The 12,245-nt window shown below is 62.9% G+C and overlaps 1 protein-coding gene across 3 annotated transcripts; it reads left to right on the forward strand.

Annotated features, from left to right (window-relative positions):
- The first annotated feature begins 664 nt into the window (after positions 1–664).
- TLE6 (TLE family member 6, subcortical maternal complex member) lies at positions 665–11,244 on the forward strand. 3 transcript variants are annotated; one of them, XR_006816404.1, is made up of 17 exons: positions 665–781; positions 1,376–1,468; positions 1,968–2,026; positions 2,385–2,430; positions 3,465–3,506; positions 6,798–6,860; positions 6,947–7,202; positions 7,330–7,352; positions 8,065–8,125; positions 8,247–8,362; positions 8,464–8,501; positions 9,052–9,304; positions 9,399–9,649; positions 9,906–10,047; positions 10,445–10,575; positions 10,798–10,874; positions 11,032–11,092. XR_006816404.1 is itself a non-coding variant. In XM_045989908.1 (17 exons), the coding sequence occupies exons 2-17, from the start codon at positions 1,400–1,402 to the stop codon at positions 11,134–11,136; spliced, it is 1,752 nt and encodes a 583-aa protein (XP_045845864.1). In that variant the 5' UTR covers positions 665–781; positions 1,376–1,399; the 3' UTR covers positions 11,137–11,244. The 3 variants fall into 3 exon arrangements, 2 of the variants coding, with proteins under 2 accessions (XP_045845864.1, XP_045845865.1); XM_045989908.1 differs by having other exon boundaries at positions 10,425–10,575; positions 11,032–11,244; XM_045989909.1 differs by lacking the exons at positions 665–781; positions 1,376–1,468; positions 1,968–2,026; positions 2,385–2,430 and having other exon boundaries at positions 3,482–3,926; positions 6,798–7,202; positions 10,425–10,575; positions 11,032–11,244.
- The last annotated feature ends 1,001 nt before the right edge of the window (positions 11,245–12,245 follow it).

The raw sequence follows: 12,245 nt of genomic DNA on the forward strand, positions 1-12,245 counted from the left end.
CATGGACAGAAATACAGAGCCCCAGGCTTGATGCCGGATGAAAGGGAGATGCTAAGTTTTCCCCATTAAAGGGGCTTGAAGCTTCCTTTGAGCTGCGTTACTAATATTGAGGAAAACGTTGTCAGCCCCTGTGGAAGCCCTGGAATGAGGGCTAATGTTTCTGCCCAGACGCCCAGCCCCACCCCTAGCCCTAAGCCTCTCCGGCACCGCTAAAAACCTTCCGGCTTTTCACTAAACAATGCAACGACACGCCGCCCAGCCCCTTCCCAGGTTGCACCCTCTGACCCCAAGCCCCAAGCCCTTCTAAATATCCTCGCCTCAGTCTAGACCCCAAAGTGCCTTTGGCTCTGCACGCTGCCCTACCCCACAGCGGTACCGCAAGGGTTAAGCGCAGGCGCCTGGCGCCCTGATTGACAGCCCGGCCGGCGCTGGGGCGAGCCGGCCAATCAGCGAAAGCGCCCGCGGCCCACGTGGGCAAGCGGCCCCGCGATTGGTCAGTGCCTGCAGCGGCCGCCCGCGGTGTCCGAGCCCACGTGCAGCTGCTGCTCTTTCATTGAACGTCCTCGTGGTGCAGGTGGCGGCGGGGCGGGGCGGGGCCGGGGCGGGCGGGGGCGGGGCCGGGGCGGGCGGGGGCGGGGCCGGGGCTGGCCGGGGCGGGGCCCGACGGGTCAAAGGGTCCCCTGGAGGAGGGGAGGTGTGGAGGGGCGTCTGTTCTGGGCCTGAATTCGGTTGACCCTCCGCGGTTTCCTCCTCGCTGTCCTGGGCCTCCATCCTAAGGGAGGTGAGTAGGCAGGCGGGACTCCTGGAGGACACCAGCGTCCCCCCCGGCAGGGGAGGAGGCTGGAAGGCCATGGAGGGGTGGAAGCGAAGCAAAGAAGGGGCTTAGTGCAGGAGTGACGGGGTGGAGAGAGGTCTCCTTCCTCCTGTCTGGAAATTCCTCCCGAGTCACCTGGCCAACTCTTACTCATCCTTCAAAACCCCTTCCCAATGATCTTCATCCATGCTTTAGGAAATTGTCTCAAAACTAAGGTTGAGTTTTAGCGTCCTTCCCTGGGGTCCCCCAGCGGTGACAGTTCCTGGCAGGGAGTGTGAGTCTTGTCACCGTCTCCCCTCCACATCACAGAATGACATCCCTGGAGCCCACTACTAGCTGGGGCAGCCAGAGACACCAGAGTTTGACAAAAGAACAGAGGGTATATAGGGCACGCAGTGGGGTGCTAGACGTCAGGGAGGGGGTGGGGATCAGGGACTGGGTCCTGGAGGGGAGGCGGGGGGGGGGGGGGGTGGGGGGGGGTGGGGGGGGGGTGTGATTGATTCTGTCCCTGGCTGCCCAGCCTTCTGCTCTTAGGACCTGCGTCTCTTCTTGTTATTTTAGAGTCCTTGGGCCCCCTGCCTGAAGATGACTTCTTGGGGCCATCCTAGCCCGCAGAAGCACCCTCCAGGGATGATGGGGCCCCCAGGAACTCTGGTGAGGAGGTCATTAACGCCTGTGGTGGGGGGTACGAGCCTGGAAGCTGGGCTCAACCCTTGCTCTCCTGCTGATGGAGGGGCGCAGGCAGGTGGCCAGGCCTTTTGGCTGCAGGGCTCTAACCCGTCACACCTACTGACAGGTACCAGGGTAATTTCTTTTTAAATTAAACCTGCTTCTCATCACCCAGGTGTTAAAACACAGGACCACAATGTCCCTGCTAGTGTTTTGCAAGCAGAAGCCCCCCTCCTGCTCAGATGACCCTTTTCAATAGTTGGGGCCCGGCCGGGCCAGCGTCTTTCTCTGAAGGGCTCTCCAGGGAGTCCGGATTTGAGACTTTAGGCCAAGAGGCGAAACGGAGGCTACTCTGTGGGGACTTAAGTCCCTTCAGGTTTCAGGAGGTCCCTGCCCACTTCCTGGGGGTGCTGATTGGAGCTGTGGCCAGAGGGTGGGAGGAGGGAGGCGGGGGGTGTGCGGATCGCCTCTCTCACCTTCCCAGGCTCCTTCTGAACTGAGCTGTCGGGCCTTCTTGGATCAGCTCCGGCAAGAGTTCCCCAGGTGAGAGCAACTCTCCGGGACTGGAGGTCCCCCTGTGGCCCACAGAGGGAGGGAGAGCGTCCCCTCTGGTCCCTCGGGGAGGGGTGGGGTGGGGTGGTGGCCAGAAGCCCCTGGCCCGAAAGACAGAACGAGGAATGGGGGAGCCCGAAGCGAAAGGAAAGCCACCAGGACCCATCCTGGCCTTCATTTAAATTTCCGAGTTGTCCTTGTTTAGCGTGAATTTACTTGCACTGATTATATGTTTAAAAACACTGCGCTTGCCTAATTGTGAAGGGGAGGGCTGGCCGGGCCTGGGTGGGGGCGGGGCTGGCTCCCAGGAGGCCTCCTGAGGGCTCTGCTGGGTTCTCCCCCCCCTCAGGTTCCCCCCTCACCTGGCGGCGCAGGTGGAGACCGTGAACTTGGTGGTGAGCAGCCCCCAGACAGCCTGGAGGGGCTGCTTCCTCAGGCCTTGGGAGCCGGGTTTGGGGACACCCTTTCCTTGACTCGGTTCTGCTTCCTCTGGGCGTGTGAGGTCACCCCCGCAGTCCAGCTTCTTCAAGAGCCTTTTCCTCATGAGTGCTAATAAGCTTGCTGCGAAAGGTAGAAATTCTGTGTTTACAGGAAGCGTTTCTGTGCCTGACGGCTCATCACAGAACAATAGGTAGTGGGAGTCCCTGCTTGGGAGGAGTGCAGGTGCCCATGTGGGGCTGTCTTCTAGAACTTTCTGCAGTGGCAAGAATGTTCTAGATCAACTGTGCCCAATAATGCGCCCGCCGGCCCCATGTGGCTATTGAGAACTTGCAGGGGACTGAATTTTTAACTCAATTAAATTTAAATAGCCACATTTGACTAGGGGCCAGCTCCATAGACAGGGCATCGCTAGGCGGAAGAGAGAGACCAGGAAGTAGAGAAAGGGGATTCACAAAATGTAACCGCTGTGAAGAAGACAGCAGATGGGGAGATGGACGTGGGTCCAGGAAGGGCTTCTTGGAAGAGGTGATGTTGACAGGGAGATAGGGACGGTGAGGAGGTTCTACCATCCCTGAGAGAGCAAGGGAGGGAGGGTATTCCAGGCCGAGGGCACAGCCTGTGCAAAGGCCCTGGGGCAGGACTGGGCTTGGGTGTGTTGGAGGAACCAGCAAGCGAGGAGGCCCCTGTGGCTGGAACAGAGGAAGGAGGGGTGGGCAGGGAGAGGACAGGGCAGGGGTGCAGGGCCCTGGTGGTTATGGGGAGTCTCTGAACTTCATGTTGAGAATGAAACCAAAGGTCTCTCTGATTAGCTTTCACTCTGTGTGGTAGGGGATATTCCAGCTGATGAGTGTAGTCACCAGAGAGGACGAGCGGCTTGCCCAGGTCACACATCTGGGGAGAAGCATGGCCGGCATGTGACTCCTTGCTCTTGCCCCCTCCATCGCCCCCCCCCCCAGCTCCCGGTGCCATCCCTGCCGTTCCCTTGCAGCTCCAGAAGATCCGGCAGGGTCTCCAGGAGCATCACAAGCAGGTAAGTGGGGTCACCAGGACCCAAGGAGGGGTACGGCTCCCCTTCCTCGAAAGGCAGGGAAAAAGAGGGCAAGAGGTCATGACCAGGCCTGGTTGTGGGGACCCTTGCGGGGACACTGGGGAGGCCTTTCACCCCCAAGGAAGCGGGAGCCCTGGAGGGCTGCAGGCAGAGGGTGGCAGGACCTGACCTGGGATGCCCCAGGGATCCCTGGATGGCCCCTCCCTGTGCCTCTCCCCCTTCCCCCCCCGGGATTGTCTTCCTTCCTGCCCCGCTCCCAGCTCCCCTCGTGGCTCAGATGAAGCCAGGCCCCTTTCCAGCACTTTCACGTCCGTTGCTTCCGCCGTGAGGGCCTGTCATGTGCCAGGCGCACCCTGATTATGGCCTTCCGGGCAACTGAGTGTTCTCGAGGGCATCTCACACGTGAGCGGGGTTGGTGGGGAGGCAGGTCTGCACGGGCCCGGGGAGAGATGCCGTCTCGAGGCACGGGGCGCCTTGCCCAAGCTGAAGCACGTCTTGCAATCCTGCCTGTCCTCGCGCCACCTGGCCCCTTTCTCCTGGGTGCTGGCAGGACTCTCTGTCTGTGCCAGATGTGACTGGCGGAAGGCCAGGGCCATGTCTGCAGCTCAGCAGGGCCCGGGGTGGGCAGCGTGGGGAACCGGGAGAGACGGATCCAGAGCGAGGGGGGCCAGGAAGCAACCAGAACACGGTTATCCATTCAGCAGTCCTCTGGCCATTACCTCCTTGCCAAGTGCCGTCGTAGGCGCCAGGGAAACCGCGGAGAAGGACACAGGCAAACCTCTGCCCTTGGGGTGACAGGAGCTTGGTAAACAGAAGTGTCAGACGGTGAGGGCTGGGCAAGGTGCGGGGATGGATTCTGCGCAGCCCCAGGGGACTCGAGGGAAGGGTAGGAGTGGAAGGCCTACCGAGAAGGTGACATTCGAGCAAACTCTTGAAGGATCACGGAGGGCGTGCAGCTCCCTGGGGTGGGAGGCGCAGCATGGACAGAGGGCACAGCCCGTGCAAAAGTCCTGGGGCACGACAGCGCCTGCTGTGTTGGAGGGACAGAGAGGAGGCCCCTGTGGTTGGGGCAGTGAGGAGGGGACAGGGCAGGTGCCCTGGCATCTTGGGGGCCCTGGAGCGGACTTGGGCTTTTCCACCAGGGAGCTAGGAGTCCTGAGGACTGGGGTGGGGGTGGAGGGGAACCCGGCTTGTGCTCACGGGCGCCCTCTGGAGGAGAGCGTCTGGGCAGGGCCTGAGAACAGGACCATGGGGGTGAGGAGCTGGTGGTGAGAACAGAGGAGAGTGTGGGCTCAGGGGTGTGCGGAGGGGTGAGTCTCGCCCCAGAGAGCCGCTGTTCAACCCAGGGGCCTTGCTGGCCCTAGCGTCCCGCCAAGACTCCTCTCTGTCCTCTCCTCTCTGTCTCAGCTCCTTGTTTCCCCAGCCTCCCTGCCGTGCATTTAAAATCCCAGCAGCCTTCCCGTGGCCCTGCCTGCTCTGAGAGCTCCCGGGCTCCCCAGGGAGGGCCAGCCAGCCAGCAGGCAGGAGGGAGCAGCACTTTTCATGCTGAGTGCGTTCAAGTGCCAGTAAATTGCGCATTAACGAGCCAGGGCGGATTGGGGAAGGCTCCCCTGGGTCTGTGCTGCTGGGAGGCCCAGCTGGGGAACCCATCACCGGCTGCCCCAGGAGGCAGCCCCCCCCCCAGCTGTGGGCTCAGAGGGGGGGTCCCGCTGCCCGGCCCCTCTTCCCTCGCCATTCTGCCTGCCCGCCTGCCCAGGCTGCAGGAAACACGGCCTGGCCCCTGGTCCTCCTGACTTGGGGAAATTGGCTTTGCTTCCGTGGGCCTCTGTTTTCTCCTCTGCGAAATGGGAATGCCAGGAGTTCCGGGAGCTGGGACCGACCCAGCTGGCCCTCAGGCCGCATTGCTTTCTTCCTTCTTCCTTTGTGAATTGTGAATCGGGATGTTCTCCCCAGGCCTGGGGAGTTGGTCTTGGGCCAGACCATTCTGGGGCGCTTCCTGGGGTCCACCACCGAGGGACGTGCTTCCTTGAGGCCCAAGGGCGATGCTCGGGGCACGTAGATCTCTGGTGGCCATGGGACACGTGCGTTATTTAAACTGAAGTTGACCTTCAAACCAGCGGCGTTCGAAGCCAGACAGGCCTAGAACGTTCCCACGTTCACTATACAGAGCTGTACACCCACGTCCCCATAGGGCTGCTCATCAGACCCAGAAGCTCGGCCTCCCCGTTCTGGATTTCTGGGGACCCTGGCCAGGAGGCTCCCACATCGCCGACACTGCCCTCCATCCGGCCGCCGGGCACGCTCTGGGCACCTGCGCTCTTGGCCCCTGTGCCATCCACGTTGGCGGCCACTGGGCTGACGTGGCCGTTGAGCACTTGAGTGGGGCTGGAGACGTTGCGTTTTTAACCGGACTTCACTGCGTATCGAATAACCATCTGTGGCGGGTCGCTGCGTCTCGAGGAAGGAGCGTGTCTTCTAAAGGCACAGGCCGATGCCTGCGGGTCAGGTCAGGGGGACTTAGAGCCCCGGGTCCTTCGAGGCCCATGGAATCTCTTCTGTTAGATTTGGAATCGCTGCTAGTCACCTGGCCTGATTTTTAAGTATAAAATAAAGGACTGTGACCCTCCCACGGGGTCCCCTATTGTCCTGCTACCCACCCTCCTCCCCGAGAGGTGATCACTGGTTTCTGAGTGTCCTCCCGACCCTTAAGCACGTTCAGATGTCCGCGCACGGAGCAACGCAGGTACCGACGACTTTGCCTCTCGAAGCCGTTTTAAGCAGAGGGTGTTGAAGCTTTTGCTTGCTTGCTTGTTTTTAAAGATTTTGTTCATATTTGAGAGACAGAACATGAGTGGGGGGAGGGGCCGAGGGAGCAGCAGGCTCCCCGCTGAGCAGGGAGCCAGACACCGGCTCATCCCAGGCCCCCGGGATGGTGACCTGAGCCCAAGGCAGAGGCGCCACCGACTGAGCTGCCAGGAGCTCCAAGGCTTTAGTCTTCAAACCCCCTAAGAAAAGCAACCGGAGGGGAACCCAGATGGGACCCTGCTTTCTACCCCTTGAGGGTGATGGCCGGCCTTCAGGGTTCGGCTGCGGCGTTCGGACGGAACTGGCTCTAGGCTCCGCATCATCGTGAATCCACCCCCAGAACCTTCAAGGCAGGCTGCGCGTCCCCATTTCACACCCTGGGAAGCCGGCTTGCGGGTCAGGTGTGCGCTCAGGCCTCATGACAAAGGCTTAGCTGGGATGTGTCCTCCCCGCTCCTTCCCCATCCAGGCGGAGAGCTTCCTGCGGACAGTGGAGACCTGGAGCCAAGCCCTGGGCTTCCAGCCTGCAGAGGTGGGTGCCTGGGCCCTGGAGGAGGGAGGGGACTGGCTCCGAGGCACAATCTCCCGCCCCTGGCAACCCCGCACTTTGTGGGACAGGCCAGCCCCGAGGTTTCCCTGCACCCAGAGGCCGAGAGCCCACAGCCCTCTGGGCTCCAGGGGCCACCCTTCGAAGACATCCTGGCCGCGAGGTCCTCAGACTGGCGGAAGCAGCCCTCCAGAGCAGACGCCGAGTCCCCCACGCCGGACACGCAGTCCCCCTGGGACCCCGAGCCCTGGTTTTGGCAGGACGTTCTGACTGAGCAGCTCTGGCAGATCTTTGCGGGGACCCACAAGAGGGACCAGCCCCACAGGAGTGAGTCTCTCTGGGGGTGGGGAATGGGGGCGGCCTGGGGCTGTGTCGGACAGCCTGGGGACAGCACCACTGAGTCACGTTGCCCTAATTCCCCCCCCTCCCGCCCCCTGCGGCCCCACCATCCCAGCGACAGAGCGGTTGCCAGGCCCGGTGAGTAACTAGAGTACCCCGGGGGGGGGGTCCTCAGGTCGGGGTGTCCTGGTTCCTGCGAGGTCAGTCCACGGCTCTGTCCTCCGTCCCGGGTGCCCTGAGAGGACTTAGGCCAGTGCCCAAGATGGGACTTGGGGCTATTGACAAGTCTTAAGAGTCTTATCTACACTGCCTGGGCTTCCCCGAGTTCTTCCGGGTCTAAGACTGAACTGAACTGGGGCGCCTGGGTGGCTCCGTGGATTAAAGCCTCTGCCGGGGCGCCTGGGTGGCTCAGTGGGTTAAAGCCTCTGCCTTTCGCTCAGGTCATGATCCCAGGGTTCTGGGATCGAGCCCCGCATCGGGCTCTCTGCTTAGCGGGGAGCCTGCTTCCTCTTCTCTCTGCCTGCCTCTCTCCCTACTTGTGATCTCTATTTGTCAAATAAATAAATAAAATCCTTTAAAAAAAAAAAAAAAAAAAAAATAAAGCCTCTGCCTTCAGCTCAGGTCATGATCTCAGGGTCCTGGGATTGAGCCCCGTGTTGGTGTTGGGCTCTCTGCTCGGCCGGCCCGGAGCCTGCTTCCCCCGCGCCCCCCCCCCCCCCCGTCTGCCTGCCTCTCTGCCTACTTGTGATCTTTTTCTCTGTCAAATAAGTAAATAAAATCTCTAAAAAAAAAAAAAAAAAAGACTGAACTGAACTTGGTCTGAACCGATCGCCCCAATTCCTGTGGGCAGGAGAGCCAGGACGCAGGACCACAGGACTCGGGACTGGAACCACGGAGCAGAGATGCTTTGGGTAATCCCAGTGCCCCGAGGGGGTGGGGGTGGGGGGTGGGGTGGGGGGTGGGGGGTGGGGTGGGCCCAGCCCTGCCCTGAGAAGCCCACACCTGTCACTCATCTGCCTTGTCTCCACCCAGTGCCCTGCCCACCCATGCCCTCCCCCAGCTCCCCCCGGGGCTCCAGAGAAGAGAGCGCAGAGCCAGGCCTGCCAGGCCTGGACACCGAGGGGACCCTCTCTCTCCGCATGGCCCAGGTGAGGCCCCTTCCGGAGCGGCAGCCTCCATGAGGGCAGAGGGGAGAGGGCTGGGGCAGAGGGAGCTGACAAGCCTCCGCATGATCCCGGTCCCACCGCAGGAGCCTGCTGGGAGAGCCTACCGGTTCCTGAAGCCCATGTGAGTCTCTGTGTTGTCCCTCCTGTCTGTACCTCTGTCCCTGGCAGAGGGGACAGGGAGAGTGTGTCTCCTCTCTACCCCACCCCCCTGCTACTGTGCTTGATACCCAGAGCTGAGGGGGCTGGGCAGTTACAGTCAGGCAGCGTCACCGTCTCTCCCCCCATGACTAGTTCTGGGTTCCGGGGATTTGAGGAGAGAACGCCCACGGAAAGAGGGTGTTGAGGGAGATCCAGACCGTCCCAAGCATGTGATCAGAGACTGGCGGAGCCTTGGGGGGGATGAGAAGGCTTTCCTGGAGGGAAGGGGCATAATGGTTAGGGTCTTGACAGATGAATAGGAGTTTGCTAGGTGGAAGGCAGTGACGTTTGGTTCTAGGAGAGGGAGAATCCTCGAAGGGGCTTCCCCTGGGGGAAGCCCGTGTAGTTGGGAAACCGAGCCTGAGTGAAAACCCCACATCTAAACAATGAAGCTCCTCAAGCTTGGTGCGGGGCCCCCTGTGGGCAGAGAGGCTCACAGGCAGGCCGGTGACCCTAAGGCCTCCCCTCGCAAGATGCTGGGACCCTGAGGACTTCGAGGACACGTGGAAGAGACCAGATGCCTTGCCCCGGCTATCCAAGAAGGCGGCCATCCCGCACCGAGCGGAGAAGATGCGGACGCTAAAGCACGGGGAGCCGGTGCTTGCCACGGCGGTCAGCAGCTTCACGCGACACGCGTTCACCTGCGGCCGGGGCGGCGTCCAAGTGTGGAGCCTGGTGGGTGGGGGCCTGGAGGACTGGCACCCCGAGAGCCACCTGCGTGTACAGGTAGGGGAGGGGCTGGCTCTCGGGGCAGAGCTCGTGGGAGCCGGAAGAGCCCGGCCACCGCAGAGAATGGTGACCCGCACCCGTGCCACCCCAGACCCCCCAGGCCTACCTGCGCACCTGCCTGCTGTCCCCGACCGGCATGACCCTGCTGACGGGCGGCCACAACCTGGCCAGCGTGAGCGTGTGGGACCTGACCGCGCCCTCCCTGCGCGTGAGCGGCGAGCTGCCCTGTACAGGCCTCACCTGCCAGGCCCTGGCCTCCGGCCCCGAGGCCACCCTGGCCTTTGCGGGCTTCACCGACGGCACAGTCAGGATCTGGGACTTGCGGGACCAGAGCGTTGTCAGGTGAGGCCCAGGGGTGTGTGGGCTCGTCCCCAAAAGCCCCTTCCCACCTCCCTCCCCGAGCAGGGATGCAGCGATCTGAAGGCTAAAAGCCCCTGACTGCTTCGGTGTGCGTTTGAGAGAGCGGGAGGCCGGAGTTCAGATGGTGGCTGGCCTCAGTTTGCCCATCAGTCGCCTGGGTGTGACTGGCTGGGCAGTGCTCTAGGGCCCAGGCTCAGAGTCTCGGCCCTGCCCCCTTCCGGATACCTCTTCTGGCCAGGGACCTGCCGGGGCCCCCAAACGGAACCAAGAGCGTTGCTGTCAAAGACCAGAACATCTGGACGGGGGGGCTGGACACCTGCCTGCGGTGCTGGGACCTGAGGACCCCCGGGGAGCCCCTGGAATACCAATTCGAGTCTCAGGTGTGTGGGCTGGGCCGGGCCTTGGGCTCGAGAAGGAGGTGGTTGTTGGGAGGAGGCAGGTAGTGGGACCCCACGTCTGGTCGGTGCTGGCAGGAGTGAGGCAGGAGCAAGGTCCTCCCCCCGGGCCCCAATAACGCTAGACGTGTCTATGCTCTGTACTGGGTGCCCGTAGCCCCATTTAGTCTCTGCGATACCCCTTAAGGCAGAGAGGACCAACCCACTTTACAGATGAGCAGACTGAGGCCCAGAGGGGTGATGTTGCTCGTCAGGGCCAGGAAGCTGGCCGGAGGTCAGCCCCCAGGGCAGGTCCCTGTGCCCCTCCCACCTCCGGCCCGGCCGGGACCTGACCGGCCTCTTCCCTGCCGCCTGCCCCCCAGATAATGAGTCTGTCCCCCAGTCCCCAGGAAGACTGGGTGCTCGTGGGCACAGCCAGTGGCCAACAGTGGCTCCAGCCCACCCGCGGGGGCCAGAAGCACATGGTGGGGTGTAAGGATGGCACCATCCTGGGTCTCAAGTTCTCCCCATTCGGTGAGTGGCCGGGAGGGGGTGGGGAGTCCCCTGTAGCCCCCAGCCTCCCCTAGAGTCCTGCCCCCCCCGAGCCCTCCTTGCCCTTCGTCAGCAGAAACCACTCAGTGGTGCTCTCCACGGGGGCGTGAGGGAGGTGGGGTCTACCTCTGTGCCCCAGGTCCCCAGAGGCCCTGCCCACAGCTGCCCGTTTCCCACGACCCTGTCCCCTCCTCCCCCTCCCAGGCCAGTGGTGGGTGAGCGTCGGGACGGATGACCTGGTCAGCATCTACGGCATGCCGGCGGGGACCGTGGTGTTCCAGGTGCCACCGCGGGCCAGACGCGGGGCAGGGGCAGTGCTCGGCTCCGGGTGCTGGGTGCAGGGCTCCTGAGAGGGACCGGGCTCGAGCTGCGGGGCAGAGGGTCGGGGCAGGCGTGGGTGAGCTCCCCTCAGCTCATCCTGGCCTTCCGCCTTCCCAGGTGCCCGAGACCTCCTCCGTCCGGTGCTGCGATGTGTCCCCCAACAGCCGCCTGATCGTCACGGGGTCCGAGGACCACGCCTCGGTGTACCAGATCACCTACTGAGGGGCCTGGCCCTGTCGTCCTGACTCGGGACCCCTTTTTTTTTTTTTTTTGGTCCTTTTCCTCCAGCAAGGTGGAGGGGTGTGGGGGGGCCGGGTCTCTTCCCCACTGCACGGGTAGTAAAGTCGTTGGAAGCAGCAGAGCGGGTCTGGGTGCGTCCTTTCCGGCCGCCCGCCCGGCCGTCGCGGTTTGGGAGGACTTCGGCCGCCTGGGTCTCCCAGCCCGGAGCCCGCAAGAGTGAGCTCAAGCCCTCAAGCCACGGACCCCTGTTGGGAGTGGGGGTGCACATGGACCGCTTTCCCTGTCCCACGGAGCTCACCTCCCAGAGAGGGGGTTTCCGCTCCAGGGATGGGGTCCCCCCTTCCCAGGATACCCTGGTGCATCTCACCTGGGGGGGAACCCATCCCTGGGGGGGCACGTGGCAACGTCTGTGGGCACTGGTGGTCGTCGTGACTTTAGGGGGTGCTGCTGGCCCCCCAGTGCCCGGAACGCCCCCCCCCCCGAGAGGGCTGGGTCCTGATGTCGGCAGTGCCCCCGGGAGAGGGTCGCTGACAGCTTCTCGTCCAGCCTCTCTGTGCCGGGGGCCCTCACACGTTGCGTACCTGTCCCTCCAGGATAAGCGTCCCAGAAGGTGCCCACCGCTCTGCTTTCCTTACCGGAGAATTACCCTCTCCCCAGAGAGGGTCTCCAAAACTCCGCCTGGGTGTGCCTTGTTTCCCCTGGGGTCCCCACCATCTTCCATCTCCGTCTGGGAGGTTCCCAGCAGTACCCTGGCTTGGCACCCAGCCCACGGGTCTATGGCCCTGGACCCCCCCCCCCCCCCCCCCGTACCACTGGCAACTCTCCCACGCCTCCCTGCCCCTGCTGGCTCCTGGCCTCCCCCTGACAGTGCCTCCCCTAGGCTGCTTCAGCCCGGGCTGGAGGCCTTGTTTGAGGAGGAGGGGTACCGGGCCGCCTGGTTTCCACCCGGCCACACTCCTCAACTCCAAGCCTTTGCACATGCTGTTCCCTCTGTTCCTACACAGACCTGCGTGAGCCCCGCAAACGGCCGTTTCCCATCAGCGCTCACTTACCCCCTCCTCTGGGACTGTGGGCTTCGCTCAGCCCCTCAG

Source organism: Meles meles, chromosome 20 (assembly GCF_922984935.1).
Source record: "Meles meles chromosome 20, mMelMel3.1 paternal haplotype, whole genome shotgun sequence".
NCBI classification, from domain to species: Eukaryota; Metazoa; Chordata; class Mammalia; order Carnivora; family Mustelidae; genus Meles; species Meles meles.